This window comes from Eptatretus burgeri, unplaced genomic scaffold (genome assembly GCF_056783735.1).
Source record: "Eptatretus burgeri isolate ZD-2024b unplaced genomic scaffold, Ebu_testis_v1 Ebu_testis_scaffold_3161, whole genome shotgun sequence".
NCBI classification, from domain to species: Eukaryota; Metazoa; Chordata; class Myxini; order Myxiniformes; family Myxinidae; genus Eptatretus; species Eptatretus burgeri.
In genome coordinates this window covers 107,105-121,919 of record NW_028225109.1, presented here as the reverse complement: position 1 = coordinate 121,919, position 14,815 = coordinate 107,105, and the positions used below count along the sequence as shown (strand labels likewise).

The 14,815-nt window shown below is 50.4% G+C and overlaps 1 protein-coding gene across 6 annotated transcripts in view; it reads right to left on the bottom strand.

The window, feature by feature from the left end:
• The window catches only part of LOC147006604 (uncharacterized), a 52,208-nt gene that overhangs the window by 10,808 nt on the left and 26,585 nt on the right, over positions 1 to 14,815 (bottom strand). For 2 of the 6 annotated variants that reach the window (XM_085868411.1, XM_085868412.1), the window contains 4 exons: positions 13,572 to 13,633; positions 12,980 to 13,072; positions 5,975 to 6,102; positions 5,675 to 5,860 (listed from right to left, as the gene is read on the bottom strand). In XM_085868411.1, the coding sequence (XP_085724537.1) occupies positions 5,675 to 5,860; positions 5,975 to 6,102; positions 12,980 to 13,031 (366 nt within the window). In that variant the 5' untranslated portion in view covers positions 13,032 to 13,072; positions 13,572 to 13,633. Of the gene's footprint in view, positions 1 to 5,674; positions 6,103 to 12,979; positions 13,409 to 13,571; positions 13,634 to 14,815 lie in introns of those variants that run through there. The other 4 variants (XM_085868413.1, XM_085868409.1, XM_085868410.1 and 1 more) reach the window with 4 other exon arrangements.

Sequence of the window (14,815 nt, the reverse complement as noted above, 5' to 3'; positions counted from 1 at the left end):
GTCCCCGCGTGTGTGAGTGAGGCACCGTGTGTGTGTCGCCGTGTGTGTGAGTGAGGCACCGCGGGTGAGTGCCCCCGCGTGTGTGAGTGAGGGACCGTGTGTGAGTGAGGCCGTGTGTGTGGATGAAACGGCCAGTGTGGATGAGGAACCGCGGGTGAGTGCCCCCGCGTGTGTGGATGAAACACCGCAGTTGAGTGCCCCCGCGTGTGTGGGTGAGGCACCGTGTGTGAGTGAGGCCGTGTGTGTGGATGAAACGGCCAGTGTGGATGAGGAACCTTGGGTGAGTGCCCCCGCGTGTGTGAGTGAGGCACGAGTGAGTGGAAGGCCGCGAGTGAATGGAGCACCACGTGTGAGTGGTATGGTTTATGCAAGGGAGATCGTGTGTGTGAGAGAGCGGTATGTAAGGGAGATGTCGGTTGGCATGCGGGAGCACGCAGCCGCGTCTCCCGGTGTGAATGTAATGGAATGGAGTGTGAGCGTCGTTACACGTAGGAATGCGTGTGTGGAATGGAGACTACGACGGCGACATGTAAGGAAAGAAAGCCGAGTAGCGGCTGTAGTTGTTTTGGGGACCGTGCCGGGTTCACCCAGCAGCGAGCACGAGGTCCGTGCTGTGCAACGCACGAGGCCCCCACGTGCTCGCTTGCGAGAGTGAAGTCCCGGTCCGGAAACGCACGCGGTGGATTTGCCGATCCCGCGGAAGGACAAAGCTTAGGCAGGTAAACGGATTTGGACCGGACGGGTTCTCCACGCGATCGTGTGTGTTAAGCTCTAACGGGCAAAGCACATGTGTTCGCGTGGGGAACCCCTCGAGACGTGGGGCTTGTTTTTTTTTATGCGCACGGTGACGCCATGGCTGCATGTGGGGTTGGAATCCGGCAGGAGGGGTATCCCTGCCGGATGGTACCGTCCAAGGAGGGACGAGGTACACGTGCAGCTGCATGACGTCACGGGCAGCTGCAAAGTGCGCAGGCTGTGAGTTGCCGCGCTGGTGATGCGCATGTAAAAAAAAAAGAAAAAAAAAAGCAAGCCTCACTTTCGGGTGCACAGGATTCCTGGGCAAGGGGTGGAAGACCCCCTTGACCTGGGCACAGGATGGAAACTAGTTAGGGGGAAGGGTTACCTTAGTTAGACCGACTTCATGGGGCAGGGGTAAGTCCTCATGGAGTCCGTGGAATGGATTAGTTAGAGGGATTGTAGCCAGATTTAGGTGGGGAAATGATTTTTTATTGATTTGGAGACAGTGACAGACAGTGAATGTGTAGAGGGGACGTAGTTTAGCTACGTAGTGTTAAAAGGAACGTGCTACTAGTTTAAGGGACGACGTGGGAGCACGAGTTAGTTAGGGGAGGTAGTTAGAAGGATGGCAGAGTTCAGTGGTGTGTGTGTTGAAGAGTTGTTGGTGAGTGAATTGGAAGCATGTGCTTGGTGAGTGAGTGAGGCCAGAGGGTCTGTGTGAATGGAGCGAATGGGGAATGCATGGTGCGATGAGTGATTGGGGGGAGGAGTGACTCCCGCCCAAGGGACCCCGGGGTCAGTGTAGAGAGAATTAGGGGGTTAGTCAAATTTACAAAATGGAGGTCGTTTTGTTGTTGGTGGGAGTGTAGGCTCGAAACCCATTTGGAGGGGTGCAGGAGCCCTGTTGACGGGCTGGGAGCGTGGCTGCGAAAGGTGAGTATCGCTGAGTGGGTACCCCGGGCACCAGGCTAGTCGGCCGTGGTAGGCCAAGGGCCCATGGGGGGCCGGGATAGCGTAGTGGGCACGGGTGCGCCTGCTTGGTGCGGGGGCCCGGGGCGCCATTAGCCGCGTGGGCAGTGTTGTGGGCACGGGTGACCCTCGGAAAGGGGCCTGGGAAGCCAGCCTGCCACGTGTGCGTTTCAGGGGAGGTGCCATGGGGGCACTCCCGGTGTTAGGGAGCTGGTAGGCTCGGAGGCAGTGTAGTGCCCGGGGGTGCCATAGCGGGAGATTCGGCAGAGGGTCGTGCCTGCCAAAGGGAGCCACACGTGTCCCAGCTATGAGACCGTGTGAGGGCACGGAGATAAAATTGGGGGGCGAGGCCCGAAATTGTGAGGACACCAACACAGGCGACGGGAATCTGGGTTGTTAGAACCAATAGTTTAAGCGAGAGGCGCTTGTTGAAAGCCCCGGGGTAGTTTAACAGTTAAATGGATAGGGTAGATTAGGAAGTGTACCCCTCCGCACCATCCATCCCCTCGCTCTCGTTGTGGGCCGCTGGACCCACTTTGTGTTATAGATCGCTGAACTCTGGGGAGGCCATTCTGAGGCTTGAATTGGGCCTCGACACAGGACGCTAGCTCTCCCTTATTCCCCTCCAGGAAGGGAACGTAGGGGTTGGGAGTAGGCTAGGTGACAGGATAGGTTAGCCGAACAAAGACGATAAAGGGGGTTAGGGGACGATTTATAGTGGGGAAGTAAAAGTAAAAAAATAAGTTGGGGCTAAATTGGGGTTTGACAAATTAAGGGAGTGGGTATGTACAATGACAGGCAAAGGCGATAGGTGGGAGGGAGACAGGTAGGTAGGTCCGAGCCCGCCTTCCAAGTGGCCAGCACCACCGCACTCCCTCCACCAACCTCCACTGAACGGCAAAGGCTGGCCAACTTCATCGGCTGGCCGTGTTTTGCTTCAAGGCGGAGGCCGGCCAACTTCATCGGCAGCTGTTGTTTTGCTGCAAGGCCTGTGCCATCGGCTGGCCGTGTTTTGCTTCAAGGCCTGTGCCGGCCACTTCATCTGCTGGCTGTTTTTCTTCAAGGCCTGTGCCGGCCAGTTCATCTGCCGGCTGTGTTTGCCTGCAGCGGCCTTCTTCTGCGGGCTGTGTTTGCCTGCTGCCTTTGCCATGCCATGCCCACTGCCCCTGCTCACCAGCCCCCGTTCAATTTTTGCTTTGCCCCCCCTGTTCATTGCCATGTGCGCCAGGATCAAGGCAACAGTTTGCAAGCTGCGAGAACTGCCCTGTTGGCAGCTACAACACGGGCCTGCAGTGGCGGCCCGTGCACCGTGTTTGTGTTCATCCATCCATTCGTTGTGTTCATTGCGTGTGCCACTTGAGCTGGCACGGAGACTGCGTTGTGCAGCCCATGCACCGTTGTGGTTCACTGCGTTCAGTTCAAACCATTCATCCATCCATTCGTGTGTTCATTGCGTGTGCCACTTGAGCTGGCACGGAGACTACGTTTGTGCGGCCCATGCACCGTTGTGGTTCACTGCGTTCAGTTCAAAAGGGAAGGCCTTGGACTGCGTGTGAGCAGCCGGCCACGTTCCCTGTCACCTGCATTGTTTTGAGTCAGAGACTGCATGCGAGCAGCCTGGCTCCCTGCTAACTGCTTTCTTTTTGCAGAGTTCATTGATCCTGGGCCATGGTTTAGTGTAAAATTTGTAAGTTAAGGTTAAGATGTACTGTACATATGAGTGCGCCCCCGGCATGTTTGTCTTAGCGCCGGCAATTTTATTTAAGTCGTCCGTGTGAGTGAGTTTGTTTAGATAGTTACGCAGCCCTCAGGTTATTTATTTTGGGGACACGAATACCATGAATGTCGCACTCAGGGATCCGTAGGTAAAATGTACTAGGTGAAAACTACACATGATGGCACACGAAAATTTGACGACTCGGGACGAGTCTGTAAAAAGGGGAGGGGGTAGTGTTGTGGTTGACGAAATTCACAAACCACCATTCAGGTCCCTTAGGTGAGATATCTCTGAAAGTATATGTGTAGTTAGGCCCAAACCCGTTGTTTCGAGGGAATAAATGTCATTCAGTCGGGCTGCGACTCTTCAGGATAGCCGTTTTTCTTTTACTATCTTTATTTTGGACCAGCTGCCATTACTACCACCACCAACCACGTCTCAACAGCCATCACAACAACAACCACCAACCACAACGCCGCTTCACAACAACAACCACCAACCACAACGCCGCTTCACAACAACCACCAACCACAACACCGCTTCACAACAACAACCACCAACCACAACGCCGCCTCACAACAACAACCACAACGCCGCTTCACAACAACAGCCACGACCTTTACCGTCACAACTCGCCACCATCGCATCCACACCATATCGCGCCACTCGTGGGCACCGATACTGGACTCGTGCAGGGCGCGCACCGAGCAGCGTATTCAGAGACATCACAGACTTTCCGAAGAAAAACGGATCAAAAACGACTCACGCCCACTTTTGTTCCGTCCAATCGGTGAGCGAGGGGCGATTTGGCCCCGCCTCCAGGGCGTTGGAGGGCGGTCGCTATATGCAAATACATGGATCAAAAAGCATTCACGCCCACTTTTCCTCGGGCCAATGGGGAGCCAGTTAGAGAGGTGAAGGGTCGGAGGCAGAGGGTCAAGGGTGAAAGAGCGAAGCCACGGGGCTTATATAAACGGCTGCGTTCGTCAGTAAAGGAGTGGTGCGGAGTTCAAGAGAGTCGTCGGTGGAGCTGGAAAGAAGTGGGAGAAGTCGAGAGTGAAGAGTTGGGACGAGCCAAGAGAGGAGACAGAGAGGGCGAGTAGACGGAGCTGTGGAGAGGTGACGGCGGCGAAGGCGGACGAGGGGGTGCTCGCGTCGGTGCCGGGAGCTGCAGAGGGAGAGGCCAGCAACGCGACCGAGGTCGAGGAGGAGACGCTCGCCACGGGACCCGAGACAGGGTGATATCCTCCTTCCCCCGAGCATCAGCAACCCCCTCCTGTTTCCCCCCCGCACTGAGATAGTGCGACAAAGGGGGCCCCTTTCCCACCCCCTACCAGACACTGTCCGCGAGGCCCGCGGAGTTGAGGCGCCACCGCCGCTCTGCGTCTCATCATCAGACGGTAGGCCCAACACGGTCTCGGCCCCAGGCCCGCCTACCCCCCTCATCCTGGAGGGTGGTTCTTTTTTTCTTTTGCTTTGGGAATATGTGTTGGCGCCGTCTGTGAAGTAAAATTGTATGTGTTGCCGTGTGCCCGGTAGTCGGTTAGATCTGCATTGCTGCATTTGCTTTTTGTGTAATATTGTGTTTCTTCTTCTATTACATTTGCTTTTGGTGTAATTGTATATGTGTGCTTTCCGTTCATCGCGAAATAAATGTGCTTATTGTTGAACTGTTTTCCCGCTTCGCTTCGTCTTTTCCTCTATTGAATCTCCATCTTGCTTCACGTAAAGGGTTGGTCGTGGGCTAAAACGCCCGATAATTAATCGAACCGTCGAGGCCGATGAATAACACCGCTCGGTTATCCCGATAGTACGGAACGGGTCGCTTAAAGTGGCCCGTGTCCGAAGTCGACCTGCGGCGAGGTGCGATCGCCCGGTCTACCCACCGTGTGGGTACTTAGGTAGGTCGAATTTGGCGAGCAACCCTATCCCACGCGGGGGCCGATTGGCACGATCGCGGTGAGACCGAAAGGTCCACCCGTGACTAGTTCCCGGCGTTAGTCCGAGAGGGTCACGACTGGATTGTCCGTCCGGTGGGCGACGTGCCGCGATTCGAGTTACGTGGCCGTCCGCACGCCGGCGGGCGCGAATCCGCAACAATATCAACAGTAACCCGGAATACGTCACAAAAGAGCCAACACCACTTATTGTGATGATTCGACAAACATCCATCCGTGTTGGATTGGTGAGTGATTAGGAAATTATTCCTCAGCGATGAAACACCTGCAAACACCAGTGCAATGTGATTACCTGTGGGGGGCACTGGACCACACGACCCGGTTGCTTGGAGGAAGAAATGTCAGCAGTCCGGCTCCTCGGAGATTTCGGTCGTGCACCCGAGGTGCACCCACAACAGGACAAGCAAGACCAGAAGGAACCTGGGTCGCCGGAGCACCAAAAAAGGATCCACATTCCTGCAATTCCGAGCCGCACGATCTGTCACAGATGACCTTTCCAATTAAGAGGAGCAACTCTTCCAGCTTATGGGGTGGTTGGCAAAGCAGATACCGTTGGTCGATGGCACAGGGCATACCTGTGCAATGCGATTACCTGCCGGGGTCCCTGGTGTGCATAACCCGATTGCGTGGAGGAAGAAACGCAGGTGTTCCGGCTCCCCGAGGATATCGGTCGTGCACCCAAGACGTTGTGTGACTGTGCGCCACGATCCATCGCCTGTTCTGAAAAACGAGGTTTGGATTCAGAGTTGATGTTATCAGTGATATTTATTTATTTATTGCACATACGATCGAGGAGAGAGGGTAAAATGGAAATGGACTGACAGTGGGCTGAGCTCTTTGTTTCTGGACTCATGGGAGTTGTCAGAGCACAGTGTGTGTGTGTGTGTGTGTGTGTGTGTGTGTGTGTGTGTGTGTGTGTGTGTGTGTGTGTGTGTGTGTGTGTGTGTGTGTGTCTACCTTCCCTTCATTCATTCATTTTATACCAGGATATAAAAGAATGATTTTAAAAGTTGCATAAAAATAAACTTCATTGTTTCCTTTGTATTGAGAATCCCTGCTTTGCTTTTATTTGTTGAATGTCCAGTTCAGTAAATGTTAAGAAACCTTTCTCTTGAGAACACCTTCAATAGCTCGTGATACGTCAGACGGCCGAATAACTCAGTTTTGCTCCTGTTCGTCTTACACTCCCCCGTGATGAGGTTCAAGGAAGAATCCTCAATGCCTTTCAACACCCCTGACAAGAACATTTTGGAACTCCTTTCTGAGCAATTGTGACGTCATATTATATGCACACATCCCATGAAGGTGTTGTCGTCACTTTGAAGGAGGGAAAATGTTGTTTTGAGGAATTAAAAAGATTAATTCGGGATTTCGACATGGAGTATTTTCACCATGACCCTCACATGTTTCCGTACAAAACGAGTGATATGAGCCCCAACACTAAATGCCTCGTACTATAAATGTCCTGAGTCGAAGCTGTCTGAGTGTCAATACCCTGAGTTTCATCATGACCAATGTCCAATTTCCATCGTCGAATTACCCCTCGTTTAAATACGCTGAGTCTCAATCCCCGAGTCTCTGGAAGAGTCGATGTGCCATTAGTCTATTCTAAATGTTACCTGTCTAACCGCTCTCTGAGTCTCAATGCCCTGAGTGTAAATTCCCAATTCAAAATGTTACCTGTCCAACCGCTCTCTGATTCTCAATGCCCTGAGTGTAAATGCCCTATTCTAAATGTTACCTGTCTAACCGCTCTCTGAGTCTCAATGCCCTGAGTGTAAATGCCCAATTCTAAATGTTACCTGTCTAACCGCTCTCTGAGTCTCAATGCCCTGAGTGTAAATGCCTATTCTAAATGTTACCTGTCTAACCGCTCTCTGAGTCTCAATGCCCTGAGTGTAAATGCCCTATTCTAAATGTTACCTATCAAACCGCTCTGAGTCTCAATGCTCTGAGTGTAAATGCCCTATTCTAAATGTTACCTGTCCAACTGCTCTCTGATTCACAATGCCCTGAGTGTAAATGCCCTATTCTAAATGTTACCTGTCTAACCACTCTCTGAGTCTCAATGCCCTGAGTGTAAATGCCCTATTCTAAATGTTACCTGTCTAACCACTCTCTGAGTCTCAATGCCCTGAGTGTAAATGCCCTATTCTAAATGTTACCTGTCTAACCGCTCTCTGAGTCTCAATGCCCTGAGTGTAAATGCCCTATTCTAAATGTTACCTGTCCAACCGCTCTCTGAGTCTCAATGCCCTGAGTGTAAATGCCCTATTCTAAATGTTACCTGTCTAACCGCTCTCTGAGTCTCAATGCCCTGAGTGTAAATGCCCTATTCTAAATGTTAAACAGGGGCATGAAACTGTCTCTTTCAGCCGGCGCGCACTTGGCAGCTCCGCTCAGCTGCACCTGACACGAGTGGGGCGGCTTAGCCCAAATATTCAAAAGAATTGTGCATTTTGTGATACAAGCACCAAATTTGGCACAAATGTACATTAATATGTTCCTAACATTTTCAGATGTTGGGCCACTTGAAATTCTCTCTTTATGTCCGCCATATTGGATTTCAAAATGGCCGCCACTTGAAATCTACATTTGCTATTATCTCTGGACGTAATGCAGCTATTGACTTGATTCTGGTATCTAAATGTTTGTTTTTGGGGGCAAGGAATCCAATGCTACCATTTTCAACTTAATATTATCTATCACAGTCTGTTATATAATTTTATTTGGAAATTATCTAGGCAAATATTGGATTCAACACAATACTTTGAAAAGAATGTCTTAGTTCTGTAAATAAAATAAAAAAAACTATACTAAATCACTAGTTACAACTCAGACAAGCTCATATATACTGGCAGTCTAAAATATAAATTCACATAAAGTGACTGCAGCAGCACTGTACATCCTGCAACACCGTGCCTACAACCACTACTGTCTGGGAGAAACCAGGGATGCAGAGGACCTTCCGGAGTTTGAAGACTGGTGTTGCCAGAGAGGAGAAGACATCCCCCAGTTTCACTACTGGGCAACCGTGCTGGAACTAGAACTGTTGGTTCTAGTGTATGTGCGTTCTCTCAGGCAGCGATCGTTAATGATGTTCCTCGATGCTCTGACAGAGCTGATCCCCTGGTTCCATGCACTGGATCACACCCACTATGCTCGGTGGATACCAGTGCACCTGAAGGACATGGCCGAACTCACCATCAAACACCTAGATGTAGCCAGGAAATTCAGGGAAAGTCACTTCACCGTTCAGAAAACAGAGGGTGTTCTATTAAATCCCGATTGACCAGGCACATGAGCAGAATAATGCCTGCATCAAAGGAGACGGTGGAGCAGTTGGGCTCACTGACAACCCAAGTGCCCTACGTCGCTGGATGGTTGCGGGACCAGAAGTTGCCAGGGTGATCGAAGAATTCCAGGATGGGAACCAACACTGGAGACGGCAAACAGCAGACACACGTCATCATGATCGGACGCCAAGTGTACAGGCCTCATTTGTGAAAGATGTTCGCTCTCTCGTCGGTGTCATATAGGAGATGGGCAACCCATTCGAGGAGGAGAGTCAGGATGTAGTCAAACTGGACACAAAGGAGATCGCAGATCCTGCTGCTGTGGAGACCATGATGAATGCCAAGAGGATTGGCCAAGAGCAGTTCGAGGCTTTCACCAGAGAGTGTCTGTTGGACAGAACAAAGGCAGTGGACGCACCCATTCCTCGTAACAAGCTGAAGGTGTTCAGCACTTCCACTCCAAGAAGCCAGAGCATAGGTCAGCAACAGCTCGCCTGCATCAAGAATGACCGTGAACTCTTCGCACGCCTGTACATTGGCTGCCAGACGAGGGATGGAAACCTTGAAGAGTTCTTTTGTCACGAGAATCAGGCATGTCCTCCTGCATTGTCTGATGGTGGAAGCCTCTGCACTGGTACCAAGAGTGATCTCCTCACATGCTTGGAAGAAGTCTCCGACGCAAAGACAGAGGCTCCTGTCACGACCTGTATTGTGCTTGATGGAGCAGCCATCGTCCAGATGCTGAAGCCGGCTGCATCAAAGACCTTTGAAGAGTATGCACAACAGATCTTCATCCCATATATGTCCACGAAGCTGCAAACAGTGTCACGCCTGGATCTGGTCTGGGATACTTACCTTGCTGATTCACTGAAAGGTAGTACACGTGCAAAGCGGGGACAAGGTGTGCGGAGACGTGTGGTGGCTGCCGCAGCCATACCAGGAAGCTGGCAGAACTTCCTACGAGTGGACAGCAACACGACCGAGCTGTTCAGGTTCCTCTCAGCAGCTCTCATGGAATGGTTTGACCAGGAGGACAAGCAACTCGTCATTACTGATGGAGAGGCAGTGCTCAGCAAGCCACTACTGCCAGATCTGACCTCACTCGCCCCATGTAACCATGAAGAAGCTGACAGTCGGATGTTGCTGCATCCATCTCACGCAGTCCAGCATGGACACCATGCAATTCTCATCCGGACTGAAGACACCGATGTTGTGGTGCTGGCAGTGTCCCTGGCACAGGAGTTGCAACCAGAAGACAAACTGTGGCTGGCCTTCGGAACAGGCCAGAGTTTCCGACACCTAGCAGCACACGAAATAGCAGCTGGATTGGGACGAGAGAAGGCTCGTGCACTGCCAATGTTCCACGCTCTAACTGGATGCGACACTGTGTCTAGTTTTCATAGACATGGTAAGAAGACTGCGTGGGCAGTCTGGACGGTACTGCCAGAACTCACTGAGGCGCTGCTGCTGCTGTCCTCTGCACCTCGTGACATACCAGACGATGCAATGCGCATCATCGAGAGGTTCGTGATCCTGTTGTATGATCGAACCAGCAAATGCACAGACATTGACAAGGCCAGGAGGAAACTCTTCGCAAGGAAGAACAATGTGCAGCTCATCCCTCCAACGAAGGCAGCTCTGGAGGAACATGTCAAGAGGGCAGTGTATCAAGGTGGACATGTGTGGGGTCAGATACTGCTGCCAGCACCAGAGCTCCCTCCACCAACCAACTGGGGTTGGTCAAGGACTGGAGAAGGACAGTACACACCTAACTGGACCAGGCTAACTGAGGCAGCTCACAGCTGCATTGAGCTGGTTTCTTGCAAGTGCAAGAAAGGGTATGTGAGGCGCTGCAAGTGCAAAAAGGCTGCCCTTCAGTGCACAGCCCTCTGTGTGTGTGAAGGGGACTGCACATGACGATGAGTCAACAACATACATGTACTTGTGGCAATGCTGAACTTGTTAACATGACACTGTTTATGTACACGTATCTTCAGTACCGGTATATACCTAGCCTCAGATACCAGTACACCTAGCCTCAAATACTAGACCATGTTGCATGTCAGAATTATACCTTAGACATTTACAGAACTAAGACATTCTTTTCAAAGTATTGTGTTGAATCCAATATTTGCCAAGATAATTTCCAAATAAAATTATATAACAGACTGTGATAGATAATATCAAGTTGAAAATGGTACCATTGGATTCCTTGCCCCCAAAAACATACATTTAGATACCAGAATCAAGTCAATATCTGCATTACGTCAGAGATAATAGCAAATGTAGATTTCAAGTGGCAGCCATTTTGAAATCCAATATGGCGGATATAAAGAGAAAATTTCAAGTGGCCCAAGATCTGAAAATGTTCGCAACATATTAATGTACATTTGTGCCAAATTTGGTGCTTGTATCACAAAATGCACAATTCTTTTGAATATTTGGGCTAAGCCGCCCCACTAGAGGAAATGAAAGGATTCCGTTGAGAGCAACAGCATGTCCAGGGTGGAGGCACCGGGTTTGAATCCCAACTGATGGTCAGAGGACAGACCGACTTGATGTCAACTGCAATGAAGGATTCCATGACTTTGCTTATCATTGGAACTTTCCAGTTTACACACACACAAGGTGTGTTCTTCAATAAAAAAAAATAGGACCACTAAACCTGTAGTATATCTGGGCCCTGGCCTAATGTTGAAACCCAAATTTGGTAGAATTCTGATCGGTGGGTCTGGTGAGGAAGATTTTTGAAGGAATTTATGCGATTCTCCAAAAATTGACTGTCGGCCATTTTGACACACTTCCCGTCACGTGATCACCATGGCCTCCGCAATTTAACATCAGGACCCTATCCTAATGTTGTAACCCAAATTTGGTAACATTCTCACTCGTGGGTCTGGAGAAGATTTTTGAACGAATTTACGTAATTTTTCCAAAAATTGACTGTCGGCCATTTTGACACTTCCCGTCACGTGATCACCATGGCCTCCACAATTTAACATCAGGACCGTATCCTAACGTTGTAACCCAAATTTGGTAACATTTTCACTCGTGGGTCTGGATAAGAAGATTTTTGAAGGAATTTATGCCATTTTCACCACTTTATGAAAGTGGTACTTTCTCCACAGGGAAATTTGGGAAGATCGAGCTTCTCAACGAAATGGCCTCAGGCCTGTCACTAAGTCGAGCTACTCGACGAAAAGCCTCAGGCCTGTCACTAAGTCGAGCTACTCGACGAAAAGCCTCAGGCCTGTCACTAAGTCGAGCTACTCGAAGAAAAGGCCTCAGGCCTGTCACTCAGTCGAGCTACTCGACGAAAAGGACTCAGGTCTGTCACTAAGTCGAGCTACTCGATGAAAAGGCCTCAGGCCTGTCACTAAGTCGAGCTACTCGACGAAAAGGCCTCAGGCCTGTCACTAAGTCGAGCTACTCGACGAAAAGGCCTCAGGCCTGTCACAAAGTCGAGCTACTCGACGAAAAGGCCTCAGGCCTGTCACTTGGTCGAGCGACTCGACGAAAAGGCCTCAGGCCTGTCACAAAGTCGAGCTACTCGACGAAAAGGCCTCAGGCCTGTCACTAGGTCGAGCTACTCGACGAAAAGACCTCAGGCCTGTCACAAAGTCGAACGACTCAACGAAAAGGCCTCAGGCCTGTCACAAAGTCGAGCTACTCGACGAAAAGGCCTCAGGCCTGTCACTAAGTCGAGCTACTCGACGAAAAGGCCTCAGGCCTGTCACTAAGTCGAGCTACTCGACGAAAAGGCCTCAGGCCTGTCACTAAGTCGAGCTACTCGACGAAAAGGCCTCAGGCCTGTCACTAAGTCGAGCTACTCGACGAAAAGGCCTCAAGACTGTCACTCAGTCGAGCTACTCGACGAAAAGGCCTCAGGCCTGTCACAAAGTCGAGCTACTCGACGAAAAGGCCTCAGGCCTGTCACTAAGTCGAGCTACTCGACGAAAAGGCCTCAGGCCTGTCACAAAGTCGAGCTACTCGACGAAAAGGCTTCAGGCCTGTCAGTAAGTCGAGCTACTCGACGAAAAGGCCTCAGGCCTGTCACAAAGTCGAACTACTCGACGAAAAGGCCTCAGGCCTGTCACTAATTCGTAGCCGAGGAAGGGGAGGGATGAAGACAGAACCGACGGCGAAAAGTATGGCAGCTCCTCGGATTAATTGCAGAGTGAAAGCAAAATACGTGCAATTGCCGATTGTCCGGGCGGAGGGTACGTGGGGGGGGGGGGAGTTCATGTGCACCGACCCCTGGATCCGCCATTGCGCCATTATCAACCATAATGGAGTCTCACCTTCACAGGTACAGAGAAGAAAACACAGAACAGCGAGGAAGGGCGTCCACATCACCAGCGCAGCATCGTACCAAGTCCTCAACCCACCGACTCCTGCAGATAGTGATTCACACGGAGGAGAGAGAGAGAGGGTGAGAGAGTGAAAGGCAATGGGAGACGAACCGAGGGAGCAAGAGACGCTTGGCGGATTGAAAAGCAGCGGAAGTGGGCGTGGCTTTAAGTGGGCGTGGCTTTGATTCCCCCGCGGATGTATACACACGATAAATGGTCGTGAACCGTCCCAAATGAACATTGACGGGTCCATTGACAGTTTGCTGGGGGATTCCCCTTATATTAACTATTAAATAATTCCCATTTATTTATCTTTCTCTTCCTAGTTAGTTTTGGGGAAGTTGTCGTCACAAGAGGATCGAACCGTTCCTCAACCAACTCCACAGGAAGGAATAATTTGGATTGATAAAAAGGAAGAGGAGGAGATGGACATTTGTACCTTGTAAACACTACACTACAGTAGTGATGTATGGTGGTTTGTGAGGGTGTTAATGTGTGTAAATATAAAAATAGAACAAAAAGAATGTTGTTTCATTCGAACCTTCGTGTCGAGGGAACGAATCATCAGGAACTTGGACTCGAACTCCTGTTTCACAACAGAATCTGAAACACAAACAATCCGTTCAAACTAAACTTTCATTCTTTGAATTTACTTTAAATCATGGACACGATTTTAACCCAAAATGGAGTTTTAAAAATAAAGTATTTCTTTATTTTTAAAAAACTGATCATGCTGTACTGTGAGTTTCCCGCGTAATTTTGAAGGTCACGTGTTTTGCCGCGAATCTGACGTCACGAACACGTGGTTCGCTTATGCAGGAACGGACGGGACTCCTCTCACCCTACTCGCGTCCCTTGCAGTCCTTCGCGGTCACTACACCGCATGACGACCCGAGATCTCTCCGATGAAGATCACGGAGCGAACACCCATGGCATCCACGAGCGGCTCCGATGGAGGAAAGTCGTGTTGGAGCGTTGTGGAACTTTGTAAGGACAGTCATAATGTTGCTGCAAGGATTTCCTGACATCTGAAGGGGTTCTGAAGAGTCCTTTCGGAGAGACATCATGAGAGTGTGAGATTTGTCCGGATTAAAAGACATGTTCCACGTGTTGGACCAGTTTGTGATTTTACCCAGATCAGCAGAGAGTGAAGAAGCTGCTGCATTCCGGTCTGAGAGATGACAGATGGTACGGCAGAGGGTGGAGTCATCAGCAAAGAGATATAGAGGATTTTCCAGGGAGTCGGAGAGATCATTGATGAAAACCAGAAAAAGAACAGGGCCAAGAGCGTGACCTTGAGGAACTCCAGCCTGGACAAGAAGAGGGGATGAAAGAACTCCATTTAGGGCCACACGGTGACTGCGACAGGAGAGGAAGTCTGCAAGCCATGAGTGGAGATGGCCTTGGATACCATCGGATGAGAGTTTGGTGAGCAGGGCAGGGTGCCAGACCGTATCAAAAGCACATGATATGTCTCGGGATATGGCTCTGATTTCATGTCCAGCATTGAGGACCTCCATCCATTGTTGGGAGAGCAGAAGCAGCATATCCATTGTCGAGTGACTTCGTCTGAAAACAAATTGATGATCAGAAATCAAGCCATTGGAGAAGAGGAAGGATTTAATGTCTGAAGCGACAGTTGTGTGCGACTGGGTAAGGTGGGTGGAGAAAGTGATAGGGTTTGGACACAAGATTTAGCTGCAAACACCGAGTTTAGGCATTCAGCCTTTTCACATGCAGTGTGGCAAATAAACACGATCGTACACCGAGGGGAACGATGGGTAG